This window comes from Camelus dromedarius, chromosome 9 (genome assembly GCF_036321535.1).
Source record: "Camelus dromedarius isolate mCamDro1 chromosome 9, mCamDro1.pat, whole genome shotgun sequence".
NCBI classification, from domain to species: Eukaryota; Metazoa; Chordata; class Mammalia; order Artiodactyla; family Camelidae; genus Camelus; species Camelus dromedarius.
In genome coordinates this window covers 21,441,704-21,461,577 of record NC_087444.1, presented here as the reverse complement: position 1 = coordinate 21,461,577, position 19,874 = coordinate 21,441,704, and the positions used below count along the sequence as shown (strand labels likewise).

The 19,874-nt window shown below is 34.1% G+C and overlaps 1 protein-coding gene across 3 annotated transcripts in view; it reads right to left on the bottom strand.

Moving 5' to 3' along the window:
• MAN1A2 (mannosidase alpha class 1A member 2) overlaps positions 1–19,874 on the bottom strand; it is a 149,158-nt gene that overhangs the window by 54,897 nt on the left and 74,387 nt on the right. For all 3 annotated transcript variants that reach the window (XM_031457900.2, XM_010980687.3, XM_031457899.2), the window contains exons 7-8: positions 17,916–18,039; positions 13,440–13,533 (exon numbers count right to left, since the gene is read on the bottom strand). In XM_031457900.2, coding sequence (XP_031313760.1) covers positions 13,440–13,533; positions 17,916–18,039 — 218 coding nt within the window. The remainder of the gene's footprint in view (positions 1–13,439; positions 13,534–17,915; positions 18,040–19,874) is intronic.

Below are 19,874 nucleotides of genomic sequence, written 5' to 3'. Positions count from 1 at the left end.
TTTACCTTCTTCTTGACCCAAACTTTTCTCAAGTGTCACTCCCCTTTCTTTGTGCTATGTGACATTTAAAAGTAGTAAAAAGAGACAAGAAATAGCAGGAAGAAGTAGGGGAAATAAGGAAGACAGATATTCAAATGCTTCTTTTCACTGGGGGCTTGAATTTTGCATCTGAAACACTGGTAGGACTTTGTGGAAAATCAAAGATGAGCCAGTTTCCCATCATTCTTGAAGACTGGGACTGAAGGTCAAATATTTAAAGTTGGTTATTGGTCATTCTTATATGTCTACAGTCCATTGGACCAGGAATACTTTGGAGTTGCTAACTGGAAAGTAGACATTTAGAAGATATTTTCAGCAAAAGAAGAGAATGAGCAATATACCTTATAACTCAGCCATTTTATTCTAATCTTGTCTTCTCTAACAATAGCTCCCTGCTACATGCTCTTAAAATACAAGTGCTAATATTACGAAAAGCGAATTACATGGAAAGCAATCTAATCTTTTCAAAGAGTGCTAAAAATACCAATCTGCAACCAAGAATGTTTAAACTTTCTTCCCTTTGCCTAGGATGCTACGCAAAGACGAGATTTCAGAGAATACCCCAAGGGCTGAGCATGAGTGAAGCCTTTAGCTTACAGGAGTAAAGATCTTCAGACAAGGACATTCAAAGTGAATGCCTTATCATTACACTTCATACCGAGTCTTTAGATGCACAAGTCATTATTGTCCATGTCAATTCTCTGGAAGTGGCTGGTGACGGAAGGGTGTTTTTTTTTTTTTAATGAGGAAACTGAGGCATAAGAGATTGTATTCCTAGACTTAGAACCTAGTGTTAGGTCCCATCTTTTTTTTTTAATCATTTTTGTTTCCCAGCCTTTCAGTCATGTTACTTGTACTTACTACTGAGTCACCCCCATCCCTCGTATTTCCCTAGAGGGATTCCTCCCACTCAGGTTATTATCTAAACATACTGTACAGTATCACCTTGAGACTTCTCTTTCCTTGCTTTCTGAGTTAGACCCATTATTTCCTCAATCCTATGTCTCAGTTTACACCTGTCATACTGAATCACATAATTTCCCAAGAAAGACTATATAGGATGTGACCGTACTGTCTGAGAATGTCTTTACTATAAGCTCTACTCTTTATTTTATTTTGTATAGATATCAAATTCAAGATTGGAAATTATTTTCTTTCAGAGCTTCTGGAAGGCACTTCTCCAATGTCCTGTACACTGGTGAGAAATCTGGTGTTATTTTATAGCCTCAATGTGTTCTCAATTTCCCTACTCACACTCAACTCACCTTTCCAAGCTTTAAAATCTTAATTTTGACATTGGTTAAATTTATTTTCTACATTCATTGTGTTGGGCACTTTTCAAACTAAAGATTAGTATCTTTCAGCTCTGCAAAATTTCTCTTCTATTATTTCTTTGATTATTTTGTCTACTTCACTTGCTCAATTCTCTCTTCTAAAACTTATTAGTTGGAAATTGGACCTCTTGGACTGATTTTCTTTTAAAATTGATTCTCATATTTAATCTCTTAGTCTTCTTCCTCTGTATTCTGGAAATTTTTTAAAAATCAATTTTATCCGTTGGTCCTTTCACTGAAGTTTTAAATACTTTACATCTCTGAGCTCTCACCTATTACCTAATTGCTTCTTTTTTTTTTTTATAGTATCCTATTCCTATTTTATGAATATATTATCTCAAAGTTCTTTGAATAAAACAGGATGAAAAATATTTATTGACTTGCCTCAGTCTCTTCTAGGATCTCCTTTTTGACTTTAAATGTGCTTTACTCTGAAATCAACATGTATAGAGAAAAGCATTAAAACATATATGTTATGCTTATTTATGATTATGGAGAACATATAATCTCTGTATAACATATAAACATTTGTATAATCTCTGCTTAGAATAATGCCAGTACCCCAAAAGTCTTTCATGTACCCCTTCTCAATCACAACTACCAATCCCCAAAAGGTAACCAGTACCTTTATTTTTTAGGTAATCACTTTGATTTTTTTATACAGGTATCACCTAATTCCTTCTCTCAATCATTATTGCTTTGTTTTTCCTACTGGCATATTCAACAGATGGCACCATTCATTCTCCTGTGTCTGGCTTCTGTATTGCAACACTTTGTAAGATTCAAGCATATTGCTGTACACAGCTATATATCATTTACATGCATTGCTATATGATATCCCATCATATCAATAAACTATTATTTATTTATCCATGTTTAAGTCTGAAGTGCTGGGTAGCTAGTGTGGGTTTCCTCCACTTACCAGCAGGTGTTCCTCCACTGAGTAGACCTGCTTGTCACTAGGTCTCCCTCCTGAGTGGGAATTCTGACTAGATGCTTTCTGTGTAGGCCACGTTAAGGAAAGGTGGGCTAACTGGCAGGCTTTGCTTTACAGTCAGGAATAGGGTGTGTATTGTGAAACTGCAGATCAGCTCAAATTTTAGAATGAAAAGAGGCTTTATTCTGGGGTACCAACATTCATATGAAAAGTCTTACCTTTCCTCAATGAAATCATTCAGTTTTTTTAAAAAGAGCTTCATAGTTATGCCTACTGGTAAACGCCAGGAGTGATGCGGTGACTAAGAATTTCAGGTGGAGCCCATGTTCCCTATAACGACCTTGAATAAATATCTGCTTTTAGCTCTATTTTTCAGTTATGTATTCAATTACTTCTTCGTATTGTTTATGAACCCAAAATATCTCTGGGATTGCATCCATTCATTGCCTTTTCTCTAGTCCTTTATAGTACATTCTAGGTGGTACCTCTCTTAATTCTAGTCACCCACTCTCAGCCGCAAATTTGTTGAAATATCTTGTCCATTATGATCTCCCACTTGCCTCCGATTTTTTTTTTTTTACTATTATGTGTTTATTCCCATCTATATTTCTGTACCTTCATTTCACTGTGGATGGCTAGCCATAGTGATAAAGTTATATAATTTAATCTTCTACCATAAGGCAGAAATCCTAATAAAACTTTCTCAAGTTGACTTCTTGATAATGGATAAATCTGCAATTAGTTAATGTTATATGTGTCTGACTTATCCCCCCCATCTCCTGGATCTGCTCCCACTGTTTATTCTATCACAAACAAAAACTAAAACATGTGGGAGCTTAGGGAATCTGTTTACTCCAGTATTTGCTGATGGTGTAGAACTAGTAAGCTTGTAACCACCATGTTATTCAAGATGATTCTACCTGTTATATAGAAAAACTTCAAAAAAATTTTTTTTATTGAGTTATAGTCAGTTTACAATGTGTCAATTTCTCGTGTATAGCACAATTCTTCAGTCATACATGAACATACATATATTCATTTTCATACTCTTTTTCACCATGAGCTACTACAAGACATTGAATATATTTCCCTGTGCTGTACAGTATAAACTTGTTTATCTATTTTATAGAAAAGCCTTGTAAAAACTGTAACAGTTATATAATGACTCTTGTCAAGACAATCTTTTAACTTCATGCAAAATCCCACCTCCTTCCTGAAACATATACCAACAATAAATGACAAAATATTTATTAAAAAGCACAGCCATACTTGAAAAAAAAAACTGTAGTGGGTGAGAAATACAAAGAAACTCAGAGTGTTAAACGTAGAAGTTTCTATTTCTTGAAAGTGAAGTAAATAAAGACATTTACAAGTTTACTTCCTCTAAGGTAATGCGGTTCAAAGCAATCACTGGTGGTGGGGACTCTGGGTACAGAATGAATTACCTAGACCAGCAGGAGGAAGCAGAAACAGCCGCACAATTGAAACTGGGATAAACTGCTATATATTTTGGGAATCAGATGTGTAACAGTCTCAGGAAGGCTGAGATTCCAGTATAAAAAAGGCAAAGTTCTGAACTGATGAGCCAGTGAAGGTATTAATAAAACTGCCAGAAATGAAAGAGCAAGTGAGAGTGGAAAGAAAAATACACACACTGTGAAGTTCTGGCTCAAGATAAGCTTGCAAATGAAAATCCCTATGCACATTAGGAAAATTAGTCACGAAAGAACTGTTAACAAATTCAGCTTTACAAACAGGAGAATTCACTATTCCAAAGAAAAGCATATAATGGAGTAGACTCTTAAAAACAAGTTTAAAATTAGTATATTTAAAAAGTGTACTAAGAGAGAAAATAAATGTATAAAGCCAAAACTAATACAATTACACTGAAAAATTGGCAAATACAGCAGGAGGTTTTAATACAACCTACTTGACAAGTGATAGATCAATAAGAAAATAAAATAAATAATGATCCTTAAAGTAGTTTTGTTAATGTGCTGAGAAGTTTGAGTTACCTTAAAGGAAATGAGACTCTGCTAAACTGTGAGCAACTTGACAATATTCTTATTATTGGCTTAAGCTTCCTCCTATATCTTATAGCACCAGCATCTTATAGCATCTTATAGTAATGTGTGCTCAATAAGTCATTATTAAATGAAGGGCTAAATTTCCATTTTCAAGTGTGAATAGCATTTCACAATTATAGTAACTTGTGTTTAAGGTTATCTTTTCTTTTTTTAATGAACAAGATCACATTTTTAATAAAATGAATCCATTGTCATACTCTTTTACTCTTTTCAGTTTAGGGAAACAAATAATCAGGGGATGAAGAGCCAATACCTAGCATAACACCTACTACTTAGTAAGTTCAACAAAAAAAGAAAATGAGCGTATAAAATACCCAAAGTACTCATTCTTTTAAGTTTTAATAAAATTTCCATACAAACATTTAAAAAATTTTCCTAATTCCCCCAATATGGAGATGTCCCTAATTGTAGTATATTCAATGTTTACATGCAACATACATTGGAAAGATTAAAAAAAAAACCTTATAATATCTCATCAATGTGGATTATCAGAAGAATGCACAAAAAACTTGATACTAAGATTTCCTTTTTGGAGTTTCAGCATCTCCTGTAAACAAATCTTTGTGCCTAGGGCTTTTTAATTTTCTCACAGCTCAATGTCCGGATAAAATATTTCAAACTACTCAGTTGACTACAGTGGTAAGAATGTATGCTGTAAAAATACCCAAATATCCAATTCCATTCCTCTCCTCTCTCTTAAAAGAGTTTGAACTTACTGCTGCTTCTTTCTCATTATCTATTTGCTCCCTAATCTTCTGCATTTTTCTGGTTGTACCCTACAGCAGAGCCAGACCAAAATGGCAACACTACACTTTAACAATCTTTTCTTAGTCCCAACACATCAAATAAATTTTAAGTGTGTGATAAGATGATTAGATCATGCCGAGAGCATCGTGGAGGATAAATTTGTAAGAGGTGATAACTGAACTGAGGGAGAGAACTGAAGGTCTAAATTAACAAAAGGTAAGAAGTGAAGGAACAGATTTTTAGAGTTACTAAGAAGTTAAAAACAACAGAACGAGAGTCTGATCGGACGGTCAAGTTCCTGGCCTATGCCAGACTATGTGGAGTGTGAGTGAAGTAAGTTACAAGGAGTAAGTTCTAAAGATGAGATAACATTTTGTACATATTGAATTTAAAGTACCAATTAAATAGTCAGGAACAAATATCCTGTACATATGGGGATATGAGTTTAAAGCCCAAGACAAATCCGTAATGAAATACTGACTTATATTAGGCGAGGAATCAATTTTTTCTGTAAATAGATAACATACACGCATTGTTGCATGCTCCTCTTCTGTTGTTATTGCTGCTGCTGCTGATTGCTTCAACAACCCTTTAAAAATGTATAAAACCATTTTTAGCTCACAGGTCACACGAAAAAACCCAGGCCACAGGTTAACCTGCTATAGTTTGCCAACCGCTGATTCGGATCTCATCAATATATAAGACATAGTTCATTCTGTAAGAAGAGATGAGATTGGTGAGGCAAATATGGAAAGGATAAGAAGTAGGAATTCTTAGGAATACATGAAGAGTATGAAATAAACTCTCATTCCTTTAAGGAGGCCTGGCCTTGTATCTTGCTTTGTACAGCTGAATGTGTAAAAAGTAACACTGTGCCAGTTTCAAGTCTAAATCTTAAGAGGACTTATATGCTTCACTTCTTTTCATGGGACCCTGTTTCTGCCATAAACAGAAGCATGGTATAGCCTGATAGATGATGAGAGACCACTTGAAATAGAGCTGAATCTTCCCAAACGCAGCCAAGTTAGATCAGCCAGCCTCCAGGTGACTTGCCAGCTAACTGTAGACACATGAGCAAGTTCAGATAAGATCAGTAGATTGCCCAAGCCAGATCGGCAGAACCTCTTAAGTCAATCTGCAGATTTTGGAGAAATAATTAATTGCTTTAAGCCAGTAAAGTTTTAGAGTGACTTGTTATATAGCAATAGCTGACTAATACATCATCCTTTTTGGACTATTCTATAGGACAGTCACTGGGCCACATAGGAAATTAATTTCAGTGGGAAAGTAGAGAGCAGAGCCCAGAATGCAATGCATTGAGAAGTTAATAGGAGATACAAGAAAAATCAACAAACATAAACTATTCCTTTGGAAGGTTTTATCATAATAGGAAGAATAGATATGGAAGAATCCACGAGAAGGAGGCTATGGCACTAAAGAAGAATGAAAGGAAATACTGAGAGATTTACTGGCTAAAAAGGGACCAGGTAATTTAATATACATATAGTATAACTAAAACGGGAATTCCAAAAAAGAACGAGTTCAGGAGTTAAAAGAAGATGGAATACAGAACACAGCTCAAAGGACAAACACTAGACAGGACAATTAGTGTGCTGCTTTCTCTGAGACTGGAAAAACAGATAAAACCAAATGAGTAAGTAAATGAAAGCATAAGTAAAGAGATTTAGTCTATAGGATCTTTATTCTCACTTTGACTTAGAAAGCAAAGTCATCTAGGAAGGGGTAATTAAGTTAAAATTCAAGGACAACTGTTGGGAAAGAGAAATATATATATATATATATAAAATTTTAAAACCAGTAAAGAAAAAAAAAAAACCAATGAAACAAAAAATATAAGGCTGCATGGGGGAAGATATTTTAAGAATGCATAATAAATAGAAAAAAAACCCAAACAAGATAATAGAAATTGATTTAGAAAAAGACTTGTGCTTCTTACCTGAGTTTACTCTGCAACCTGAAACAACCAAAAACATTGGACAATATACATGAAATGATGGTTTTCAAGACACTGAGCATCAGGCAACAAAGGACAGTGATCTCTGAGAAATGGAAAATGAACAAAGTGATTTCTATGACTATCCCCAGATTACAGCCTCAAAAGTTTCTTGGCAGAGGCACTGGAAGAAATGAGGCATAGTCAAGAAAAGACCAAGTCAGCCAGAGTTCATAGCCCAGTGCACCAGAAATAAGAGACTTGCACAGAAAGAGACACTCACATACCTACAAAGGAGTCCCCTTGAGCATTCAGCAGAGTACCTAGAAGCACATGCATGAGAGGAAACTGAGACTGATCAAAGTTAAAGAGTTGTTGGGGGTACCGGTGATCCAGTTGGAACTGGAAATGATAGATTTATAGTGACTTAAAGCTGTATTACTGATGATTTTCAGCAGCAATGCTCAGGAGACTCTGTGCGTGAATGGGGAAGGTACATCACTGGGCTGATTCAAGTATTGGGATTTGCAGGACAGATAACACAGAAGAATAAAAGTACTTGAGCACTGTCACACTGGTCTGGATTCTATGCAGTCTAGGCTGGATAAGAAAGGAAGCAACAGGCAATCCTGTGGTTCACACATTCAGGATCCTTGCTCCACTGCTCACCTATTTCACTGCTCTACTATTATCCCCAAATTCACAATTTTTACCATCAATGAGAACCTGAGCATTGCTTGTCAACTCTTCTATGACTCCTTGGTTAGTGTTCTTTCTCATTTCCTAAAGCAGATTTAGAAATGCCTTCTTCAAAAGACCTCTACAGTTCTACCTTCTTACTTATTGTCAGCAGACAACCAAGCCTTCAAATTCACAGAAAAAAATACAGATCACTGACCCCAAAATGTATCTTTCAGCTTTCAGCACCCCATCTATCAATTTATCTGTTCCCTTTGCCTGTTAAAAGGAAGAAATGTTCCTTCTCTACTCTATACACTCCATCTAGCTCTGGATCCTAACCACTTCCACTTCCTTTTCAGGAGTCCCCTTCTTGGTTTATCTTCAACTTCTACCCTTCAACTGAAACTACCTAATTATTATGCTTATAATTAACATCTTAAAATAATCTCATCTTTCTTGTTTCTACCATACTCTTTTGGGTTTGGTATCTATCAAATGTTTATTGAAATAATGAAGAAAGAGAAATCATGGATGATGTCTAGACTTCTTGCTGGGACAAATGGGTGAACAATGAAAACTGGCAGTACTAGAGGGGGAAATGGCTTAAAGTGGAAAGAGTTTGAATTTGGGGCATGTTGCATTTGAGGGACTAGCTGGGTATCTAAAGAGATATAACAGACAATCAGATTTGTGGAAATTCAGAGAGCTAAGTTAGGGGTATACATTTGGAAGTTATATAAAAATGTATTTGAGCCAGGGGAGTTCATTCAGAGAGAATGCATGAAGTGATTAAAGGACACAAACTTTGAAGTATGGCATTCATAAAAGTCATTAAAATTACATGTAGGGCATTTTTTAATTTTGTACTTTGGTCTCACACATATACTTCTGGATATGTTGTAGATCTGAGGATTAACAAATACAGGAAAAGAAAACATAAAGAAGATGTAACAAAATTAAAGTAGGTGAAATAACAAGAAAAAAGCAGGGAAAGGCAAAAGTCCTTGGCATCATGGTTTAGGGGGAATTATTTTAGATACGTGAATTATTGCCAGGGTTACAGATTTAGTTACAGGTTACTTAGGTTATAGGATTTAGTTCCAGTCCTGCATGACAGGTTCTCTCTAGCTCTTCTAAACTGCTGTTTCAGTGGAAGTTTATATGCTTAATAAATAAACACACAGCAGAAGTCTGAGATCCATGGTTAACTATGGAATTTATCACCCAGTAGTCTGCATTTCTTACTTGAACCATTAAACCATGCCTGCCTAGGTGTCAAATTTGATGAACATGTCACTCCCAGGTTTGAAATTTAGAAACTGGTAACACATTATAAAGTACTACTGAACACCAATGGTTCATATTATCTGTCTCAGCATGTCATGAAGTTAATGGCAGATTTCTAAGAATCTATTTCTTGAAGTGTTCTTACAGAAAATTCTGAAATAAAAGTTAGTATTTGTATCTTGTCGTTCAGTTTATGTAGCATTTTCAAATATATTATCTCATAAATAGACCCACATGATTATTTTATTAAAATAAGTACAATTAGAACAGATGAAGAAACAAAGGCATGAGGTTAAACAACTTACCTCAATTATTAAGCAATTATTAAGCAGGAAAGCCTGGATTAGCCTTCTAACTCTAAATATTATACCAATTCTTGTTTTTTCCATAAGGTTTAAATCAGTAGTACAAAATTTAATAAATCAGTAATGACAAATTTCCTATATTTTATTCACTTAAGTCATTAAATGTCATAGGCTAAATATTGTACTCAGAAAACTAGTGAAAAAATAAAGTTAAAAAAAAAAGATACTAATGATGTGCCTTTAAATCTAGGTTTCTTACTATAATCTTTTATATCTGTTGCCAAGTACTCTTCCTGAAGGTAATTACCATAATTATTCTCTGTGATTGCTGTGTGCATGTCACAGACATTATCATTACTCTAATTATAATACAGTTAGCCAAAGCTGAATTGTTACATTTCAGCTCAACTCACTGTTTGTTTTGCAGACTATTTATAGTTATGACAGATGTATACTGTTCAAAATATAATAATGGAACTTGATATACTTTTCAGAAGCTGATATAAAATATACAAAAACACTAAAAGGAACAAATTGGACAATTTAATAAGGATTGCAGCTGCTAAAGGGGATATTAGGGCAGTTCCCCTAGAATTTTAAAAACCTCTTGCCAAAACAACCAGTGAATAGCTCTTTATATAACATTCTCAAAATTAATAACTGCTGAGAGTGAATATACTCTAAAGAAGTAACTTGAATTTATTCTGTGGGAAAAACAAGCATGAATGAAAAAACTTTTTCACTGCAGTTTTGTGTTATAAATATATATGTGTGTATATATATATATGTATATATATATGTGTATATATATATACATATATATGTATATATATATGTATATATATATATATATATATAATGGAAGTTGCCATTTTTACCATTTTTAAGTGGACTATTCAGTGGCATTAATTACATTCACAGTGTTGTACAAACATCACCGTTATTTCCAAAACTTTTTCATTATCCCAAATAGAAACTCTGTACCTATTAAGTAATAACTCCTCACTCTCCTCTCACCCAAGCTCCTGGTAACCTCTAATATATTTTCTGTCTCTATACATTTGATAATTCTAGGTATCTGATATAACTGGATCATACAGTATTTTTCCTTTTGCAATTGCCTTTTTTCATCTTGGCATAATATTTTCAAGGTTCATCTATGCCACAGCATGTATAAGAACTTCATTCCTTTTTATAGCTAAATAATATTCTATTATATGTATATATCACATTATGTTTATCCTTCTGTTGTACACTTTTGGTTGTTTCTACCTTTGGATATTGTGAATGAGACCTTGCTTTCAGAATCTTTTGGGTATATATACCTAGGCGTATCAGATGGAATTCTATGTTTAACTTTCTGAGAAACCACCTGTTTTTCACAGTGGCTGCACCATTTTACATTCCCACCAGGAGTGTGAGAGGGTTCCAATTTCTCCATATCCTCACCAACATTTATTATCTGTCCTTTTGATTACAGTCATCCTAGTGACATCTCATCGTGCTTTGGACTTGCCATTTCCCTAATGACTAACGATGGTCAGCATCTTTTTCATGTTTATTTCCCATTTGCATATCTTCCTTGGAGGATGTCTATTCAAGTTCTTTATCCATTTTTTAACTGAGTGTTTGTCTTTTTGTTGTTGAGTTATAGAAGTTCTTTATATATTCTGGATATTAAGCCCTTTTCAGGTATATGATTTACAAATATTAACTCATTTATTTGCTATTTGATAAACTCTCATTCTGTGGGCTGTCTTTCATTCTCACAATAGTATCCTTTGATGCACAAAAGTTTCTGATTTACTAAAATCCAATTTATCTATTTTTTCTATTGTTGACTGTGCTTTGAAGAAATCACTGCCAAACCCAAGGTCATAAAGATCTTCCCCTCTTTTCTTTGAAGAGTTTAATAGTTTTGGTCCTTAAATTTAGGGTCTTTGAGTTATTTCAAGTTAATTTTTGTATCTGGTATAAGGTAAGGGCCCAACTTCATTCTTTTTCATGTGCCTATCCCATTTTCACAATGCCTTTGAAGAGAAAGAGTTACAATTTTAATAATTAAGATTCCATCAATACAACATTGTTGGTCATTTCAGAGGCTGGCAATTCTAAAACTGATTTTTTTTTCAGTATTCTTAGATTTTGGTGTGGAAGATAGCATCTTCTTTTTGTTTAGAAGTGTTTTTAATCTTACTTCAAAAATAATAGATTTCCATTATCAAACTTACATTAATAGAGGTAAACAAAAGAAGAAAAACCATTCAGAAAAAAATCACAGGTAACACTTTGGTTTCTATTCTTGTAGTGTTTGTTTTCTCTCTTTTTCTAAGTATCTTTCTAAATATTTCATATTTATCTAGGTCAAGTATTCTATAACATAACTTTTAATGGCTGTATTGTATACCACATCTGGAGGGACTATAATTTAATCAACTCTCTTTCACAAGATGTTTAAAAACTGCACTGTACGATGCGATAGGCTCTACCCACAAACAGCTTTTAAATTTAAATTAATTAAAGGCAAATAAAATTTAAAATGCAGTTCCACAACCATATTAGCAACATTTCCCATACTCAATAACCACATGCAGCTAGTGATTACTATATTAGATAGAAAAGATATGGAACATTTTCATCATCATAAACTTCTACCAGATAGGACTGCTTTAGAATGTTTCCAAATTATCCCTATTATAAATAACTCCAAAGTTACTGTAAATAACCTTTATGTATATATATGTACGTGTATATATATATATATATGTATATGTATGTATGTGTGTGTGTGTGTGTGTGTATGTATATATACACACACATATATACATACACGTATATATATAGAGCTCCAAAAATTCCTTTGGAATACATGCCTAGAAATGAATTGCTGGTTCAAAGGTTATACAAATTTTCATACTTTCAGAAGCACTGGATTCAGGGATGTGTCCATTTCCTTTATCAGTTTGATAGATAAAGAGCAGTGTCTTCTGTTTAAAAGCTGTACTGATTTGATAAGGGATGTGGTGAAGTGGGAAGACAGAGGGATAAAGGGCTCTGGTGACCAGTCTATGGCAATGCTACAAACGTGGTACCAAAGATGGTAGTTTCTGTAAATTCTAATAATGTAGCACTGGTCTACACAGAAAGAGTGTATTGTCACACTGCATTGTCTCCATGAATCATTAATTTACATTAACACCACTTTTGGGGTTAAATATGAACGTCTGTTTATTGTCCATTTATGTTTTGTTTTTTCATGAACAGAAAATATTTATTTACTGTTTTAAAAAAATCAATTCCTTCAAAGAGCAATTCTAAAATTCTAATAAAATCACCTTCTCCCCAAACAAAATACTGTCTCCTGAGACAGGACATAACGTCTACCACAGTCTCACGTAACAACTGGTATGATCCTCTACTACAACGTCTATCATGTTACATTCCAACTACCTCTATGTGTCTGCCTATCCCGCCTGCTAGCCTGGGAGCTGCCTGGATTCAGACCAAGTCCCATATATTTCTTTTCCATCTCTAGTCGCATCCAAGAGCCTGGTAAATAACAGACACTGATACCTTCTTTTAAAATGAATGACCAGGAGCTCCAGTTACACAATTGGTTAGCGCACGGTACTTATAAAATGAATGACCAGATGTGACTTGTCCAAGAGCAAGCACCCCATTTTCTAATCATTTAACATACTCAATTGTCCTTCATATTCCTTTACTAAACGCTTACCTCAAGTAAGGCTCTTATTTACGTGCAGATACAGTTTACAAATAAGGGGTTAAAAGCAAATGTCATATTATATTTTAGCAAAGTAATTACATATACATAAAATAAAATACTCTTGTGAGACGGGTTATTAATGTTTCCATTTTACAAATCAAAAAACTAAAGCTACAAGAGATTGGAATCTTGCCAAAGGTAACAGTACTAGTAGATCTCAAGGTTATACACTCACTGGGGTTTCTAACACTACATGTTAATGTATTTTTTCACTACATCAAGTAAAAGTTTTCAGACAAATAATCTTTGAACAAAGCACCAGCTGTAATAGAAATACTTACACTGACCCCAGCGACCTGTTCTTGGGTTCAAATAATTTGGATAAAGACCATTTGGACGATCCATTTTCTGAAGCAGTTTCCGAATATGCATGACCTAAAAAAAATAAAATAAAAATGCAATTAATGAATAAAAAATATCATTAAGGTTTTATATTAATCTAGACTTTGTTTTTTCACTCAGAACCTACACCACCTCCTGCCCTCCACTTCGTGTGTATGTGTGATGGTAAGAAAAGGCTTCTAGTTTTTAAATGACTCGTTATTTTAATAAGATGATATATAATCATTATTTAAAAGTCAAGCAACAATAAAAATATAAAGAAAAGATCACAGACAGAAACTAACTTCAATGCCAACATCAGTGATAAACATCATTCTAGACATATTCAATATGTACATAACTAAACATACAAAGAGAAATAATTTCATAGACATATAATCATAATAGGACATTTATAATAAAAAGTAGGAAACCATTCTGCTTTTAATAGATGAAAAAGTAAAAGAAGTAAAACTAAACTGCTGAACTTTAAATATTGATCCCATAATAGATAACCCTAAATTCCTAAAATTCTAATTCCTAAAAGATGTCTCTAAAGTTAAAGGGGGGGAAAATCATGAAATATATTATGAAGCTGGAGACTTTCCCAGGGACTTCTGTTTTGATTCTTCTCTACATTGGATGATGATTTTTTTTAAGTGCTTAAAGAAAAAAAAAAAAAGAAAAATCACTAATGCATTTTATTTCCTGTATTTACTTGAGAATGTTATCTTCACATCCGAAAGATAACCTAGTTGGCATAAATGACTTGGGGAAACATTTTCTTTTTCACAAGGCCTTATATATAATTCACTATTTTCTGGACTTGAGCACAGCACTAAACATTTTAATACACAATTTCAAATCATCTTTCATTGCCGGGATTGTGTCATCATATCGTTTTAGGCTACATGGGATGGGCTCCGGGGATGTCATATTACCTGTGTTCTTTCATGTCAGAGACTAAGTCTAGTACAACAATCTCAATCTGAATAATTCCATGAATCAGGTTTAGTCAGTTCAGAATGATGTGGTTATGAAAGATGAAAAAAATCAGCATTCTTTTGTCTTCTGGAAATTACGCATACATTGAATCCTCTCTTCTCTTTCACATCTATCATTTCCTCTCTTAATCTTTTTATCTATCTTTCAATGTTCATACGTTTACTAGCTTGTCTCAGTTGTGTCTTCTAAGACTCTTATTATACTTTGAATGTTTTCTTTTTATTGTTTCCATTTTGCCTTTCATTTTCATAATAACTTTATTTTTTTTTTACACTTTATTACTGATAACACATCTTATTGTCCTTGAGCACTTTAATCTCTATTTATTTATTTCACAGACGAGAGCTTCATTATCTTCTCTCTCATGGTGATGTTTGGCCTAGGTCTTCAATTGCTATTTTTGGAAAAGTATTTTTTGGCTGTCATTTATTTCTCATGTTCCTTCCCTCTTTTTTTCCTAGTAATATTTTTGTATAAATTCTATACCTGTTTTTCGGGGGGAACTACTCATTGCTATTCTTCTTGAACCAGCTATTCACCAGTTTTGACATAAAAGGCCAAGGAGAGTCCAGAGGTCAACGTGCTTTTTTAAGCCTTTGCTTCTCTCCTTAGGCAACTGAAACCAGCAATGCAGCACTGCTCATAACAGAATCTGTCACTCATTCTCTTCCTTCACTGAAGTGTGTGGGCTTTGGTGCGTCTGTGAGATTCCTAACTGAATTCTGTTTTTATAGCTTCTCAACACATCATATTCAGTGGGATCCAAAGAAGCATCCACCATCAGCCTGTGATCCAGTTCTCATGTTGTTAATAAGGATTCAGTTTTGTGCCTCAAGATGTATCACGTACTTTACAGAGAACTGCTCTATTAGCTTTTTATTTTTGAAATCTGCAACCACAAATACCCTCTGTAGTTACCGAAACCTGTCTGTGACCTTGATTGCTTATGCCAACTTTTCTTCCTGTTTTGTTACATGAAGTATCAGTATCTCTTTCAATTCCGTTGAAAGTGGAGTTCATAGTTCTGTTTCTAATTTTTGTTGCTTTTAAGTGTGTTAGGTCCTCTACTTAAGAAATATCATGTTAGATTATCTCTGTTTCACAAGTTTATCATCTTTTTAATCTATGTTTTTCCCTATTTTAGCTATGAATATTTATTGCTTTTATTCCATGTCAGTAATTCAGTTTTCAACTATGTACAGTAAGTTATTTGTTGCTTTTCATTTATTTATTTTACAGAAATATATTATGTAAAGTGTCAATTTGTTTCTTTAGCTCTACAATCTTCTTGTATCATTTTATTGTTTTATTTTATTTCTGAGTTCTAATTTTACTGAATTCCATTTCTATTATAGTATGAATTGCTCGTGGTGACTTTTAAACTGTCAAACGGTGTTATCAGTCTTTTATATGCTATTTGCCGCCCTGCTTTTGTTTCCCAGAGTATGCCTGCATAATTGTCATGCTTTCTCTTTCCATCGTGCTCATATTAACTGTTAGGTAAGCTCTAGCCTAACTTTGGTCTGATACAGTGCAGATGAATTGTCTCAAATTCCTTCCTACTGTGTGTGAGCGGGGGCATTCCTCCTCTCGTGGATACAGTTTGAGATCTGGAGTACTAGTGTCCTCACTCACTTCCTGCAGCTCAGTGAGGATGGGAGGGGAGAACTCCTCTGGAGCTGGGGGCAGCGGGGCACTGGACACCCAGAGCACTGGCCTCCCTTGTAAGATTAGCAGGGAATATCAGGAGTTTACTGACTTGCTTTCTCTGCCCGGTAAGGATTTAGGATAGGGTAGGAGACAGACTTAACACACTATAGCAGAAATCTATTGTTGCTGCTGCTGTTGGTTTTTTTGTTTTTTTTTTTTTTTGGCTGTCACATGTTTTGGACATGAGGTTGCAGCCTTTCTTTCTTTTCATTGACATTGATGAATTTTTGTTGGTATTTATTATTTTTATTGTCATTGTTCATTTAATCAGGAAAGGAGAAATTCTGTGATCTGGCTCCATTTTGCTATCCTTACCTGAAAATTCTCAACTGATAAAATATTTCAGACACAGAAACGAATATATATAGATTCTACTCACACAGGACAACACTACACCACCTCTGCCATTCTGTTTACCATGACCCATTCACTTACCACTACCTTTGTCTGAGATGTGGTCACAGCCCTGAATTTTATGTCTATCATTATCTCGACTCTATTAAAACCACATTTGAATACCTAAATAACACACCTCTGCTTCTGGTCAACTTTATAATAAAGTTGTAGTATACTCTTTTGATTGATGAATGTTGACCATAATTAATTTTTTTTCACTGCTGTGTTGAATCTTATCACATAAATTGCTAATATAAAACAATGCTTTTATGTATATAATGTACATGTACATACAAAAGAGTGGAACTGCTGAGTTAAAGGGTATATATATTTTCAACTTAACCAGATATTGTCCTTTAAATTTAAGCCTTTCATGCTCCTGGAATTGTTATAGTCTACAATGCTACACTTGTCATAATGTTTCCACATCTATATGGGTCTGCTTAAGGGCTGTTTATCCTGTTCACCTGTCTTACTTGTGTCTATCCACCAGATCTATACTGTCAGTGTTGATAACTGGGTAATGCAAATCCACCCAACATGTTTTTCTTCAGGAGTATCTTGAATGTTTCTCTTCTATTTAAATTCTACAAGTGTCTAGTCAAGTTCCATTAAAAAAAACCCCAAAACAAAAGGGAGGCACTGAAGAATTCATTGGCACTGAACTGATGCTAGAGATCAATTTGGAGATAACTGAAATTTTACAATATTGTTTATCTATACATGAACATAATACAACTCCCCATTTATTTAGGTCCTCTACAATGTCATTTAATAGTTTCAAATTTTATCTTTTGTTAGATTTATTTGTGAGATATTTATACTTTTGTTCCTACCACATAAGCTATGTTTTTAGAAATGATACCTTCTTGCCTGCTGTAGCTGGTACAAAGAAATACTACTAATTTTTAATATCCATATTGATCTTTCATTCAAAAAATAGATTAAGCTTATTTCTAATAATTTAAATGTAGATTGCCTTAATATTTTAGGTAATCACGTAATATGTGAATAATTACTGTTTTCTTCCTTCCTCTTCAATTCTTTACCTTTCCGTTCATTTTGTTTGTATTGTCTTGCCATGCTAAGTATTTCAGCACAATGCTAAACAGAGATAGTGAAGGAATTTTTTAAAAATCTACCTACTAGTGGTTATATCTTCTCAAATAACAGTAAGTATTTTAAATATGTTCTAAATAGAAGGGATATTTCTTTATATTATTTTAAAAAAGACAAACATCTTCTAAGCATTAATCAAATCTTTGGGGTAAATCTTAAAGACACTTTTATAACAAAGAAAAGAAGGCAAGAAAACTAAAACTAACCTTTTTGTAGTACACCGGGTCTCCTGTCAAGTAGCTGAGGTGGACAAACTCCATGTGAAGTGTACCAAATTCAGCAAGAATGCTGCTACCTGCAGATGCCCAGCCCCAGTTTCGCCCTACTCCACTGAATGAAAGGCAAGGTAAAAGGAGACAGGATTGGCAAAACAAAACAAACAAACAAACACAAAATTTCTTAGTGAATACATAAACTTTAAATAAATCTCAGAAATTATTATCTCAAATAAAACAGCTTACTTATATCTAAAATTTTTTTTATTGTTTTAAAATTATTTAACAGAACATCCACATGTTCTAGAGATCAAAACAATGTAGAAAACTGTACATTAAATCTGTTTCACCCCATTCTCATTCCTCATCCCCTACCAGGCCCCAAATATAATCATTTAAATCAGCTTTTCATGTATTAGTACAGACATTTTTACACATACATAAGCAATCCAAATATATATTCTTATTTTCCTTCTTTCTTAAACAAAACATAGCAAAGTATACTTACTGTTCTGTACCTTGGATTTTGCTATTAAGATGTACCTCAGTAGGCTTCTGATATCAGTTCATAAACAACTTTCTCATTTTGTTTTTGTTACAGATGCACAGAATTCCACGACAGTAATGATTTTCAGTTGAAATGTCCCACCCCAGAGGCATATGAAAATGTCTGAGAGCATCCTGAATTGTTTCAAACCTTGAAGGTGCAACTTGTATTTATTGCACTGGGGTCAAAGATGTAACAGGACAGTATCATACAATAAAGAACTGTCCTGCCCCAAATGCTAAAAGTGCCTGTATGAAAACTACTACATTACATAAATAGATATAATTTATTCAATCAATCCTCTACTTGTGGTCCTTTAGCATATTTCTAATATTGTGCTATTATAAAAACTTACAGTGACTAATCTTGCCTACATTTCATTTGTGCAGGTATATCTCTAAGATATCTTCCTGCTGTTTTTTTTTTTTATTTAAACCTGACTTATAAACTTTCACCGGAAGCCAGGCTACATAAATGAAAAGTGTAGATGCTTTGGATGTTGTCTTCTTTCTCAAAGTTAAGTTTCTTCTGAAACATAGATCATATATAGGCAGATTATCTTGGCTTTAGGCTTTATTCAGCGTAGTCTATTCCAGTTTTACCTTTACATCCAGGGAGTGGCCCTCTGGCATCTCAGCTGAAAGCCTGGCATGTTTACCGAGGGCCCTTCACACTGGCAGCCTTAAACACTAACCACTGTCTCCCCACTACCATGTAGTTGTTAAGTTTTCTCCATTGTATCTACTTGTATATTGGCAATTCAGCATGCTATGTTTCATTTATCTGTGTTGGAAAAAACATTAAAATAGGTATGAGGATATATCACTACCTTGCTTGAAGCTCTTTAATTTTTTGGTGCTATTTTTATATTGTTTTTGAAATTATGGTAGGCAAACGCCACTAACAGGTTTTTTTGAAGCCACACATGAGAGTCAAGGAAGAAATATGGGTACAGTAACTATGTAGGGTAGTCATTCATTTCACAAATATTAAGTGTCTACTACGATCTGAGAGATCGTGATATATAACCTGATATATAACATTCCTGTTCCCATAATAAATAAGACCATTTTAAACAATGATAATTGTTATGAAGAAGATTAAATAGTGATAGAATACTGAGTACTAGTGACAGAATGAGTCAGAAGACTTTACGTATAATGTTAACAGAAAGTGTTTCTGAAATGACACAATTTAAACTGAGATCTAAATGATGAGAAGAAGCCAGTGATAAAAAGCGCTGGAAGAAGAAAATTCCCAGCAGAGGAAACAGCACATGTAATGGCCCTGAGGAAAAAGAAGGTGGCTGGTGTGGCTAGAGCTCAGGAAGGGGAAATGAATGACACAGGACGAGGTTAAAAAGCTAGGTATAATCCACACCATGCAGGAGTTCTGTAGCTACG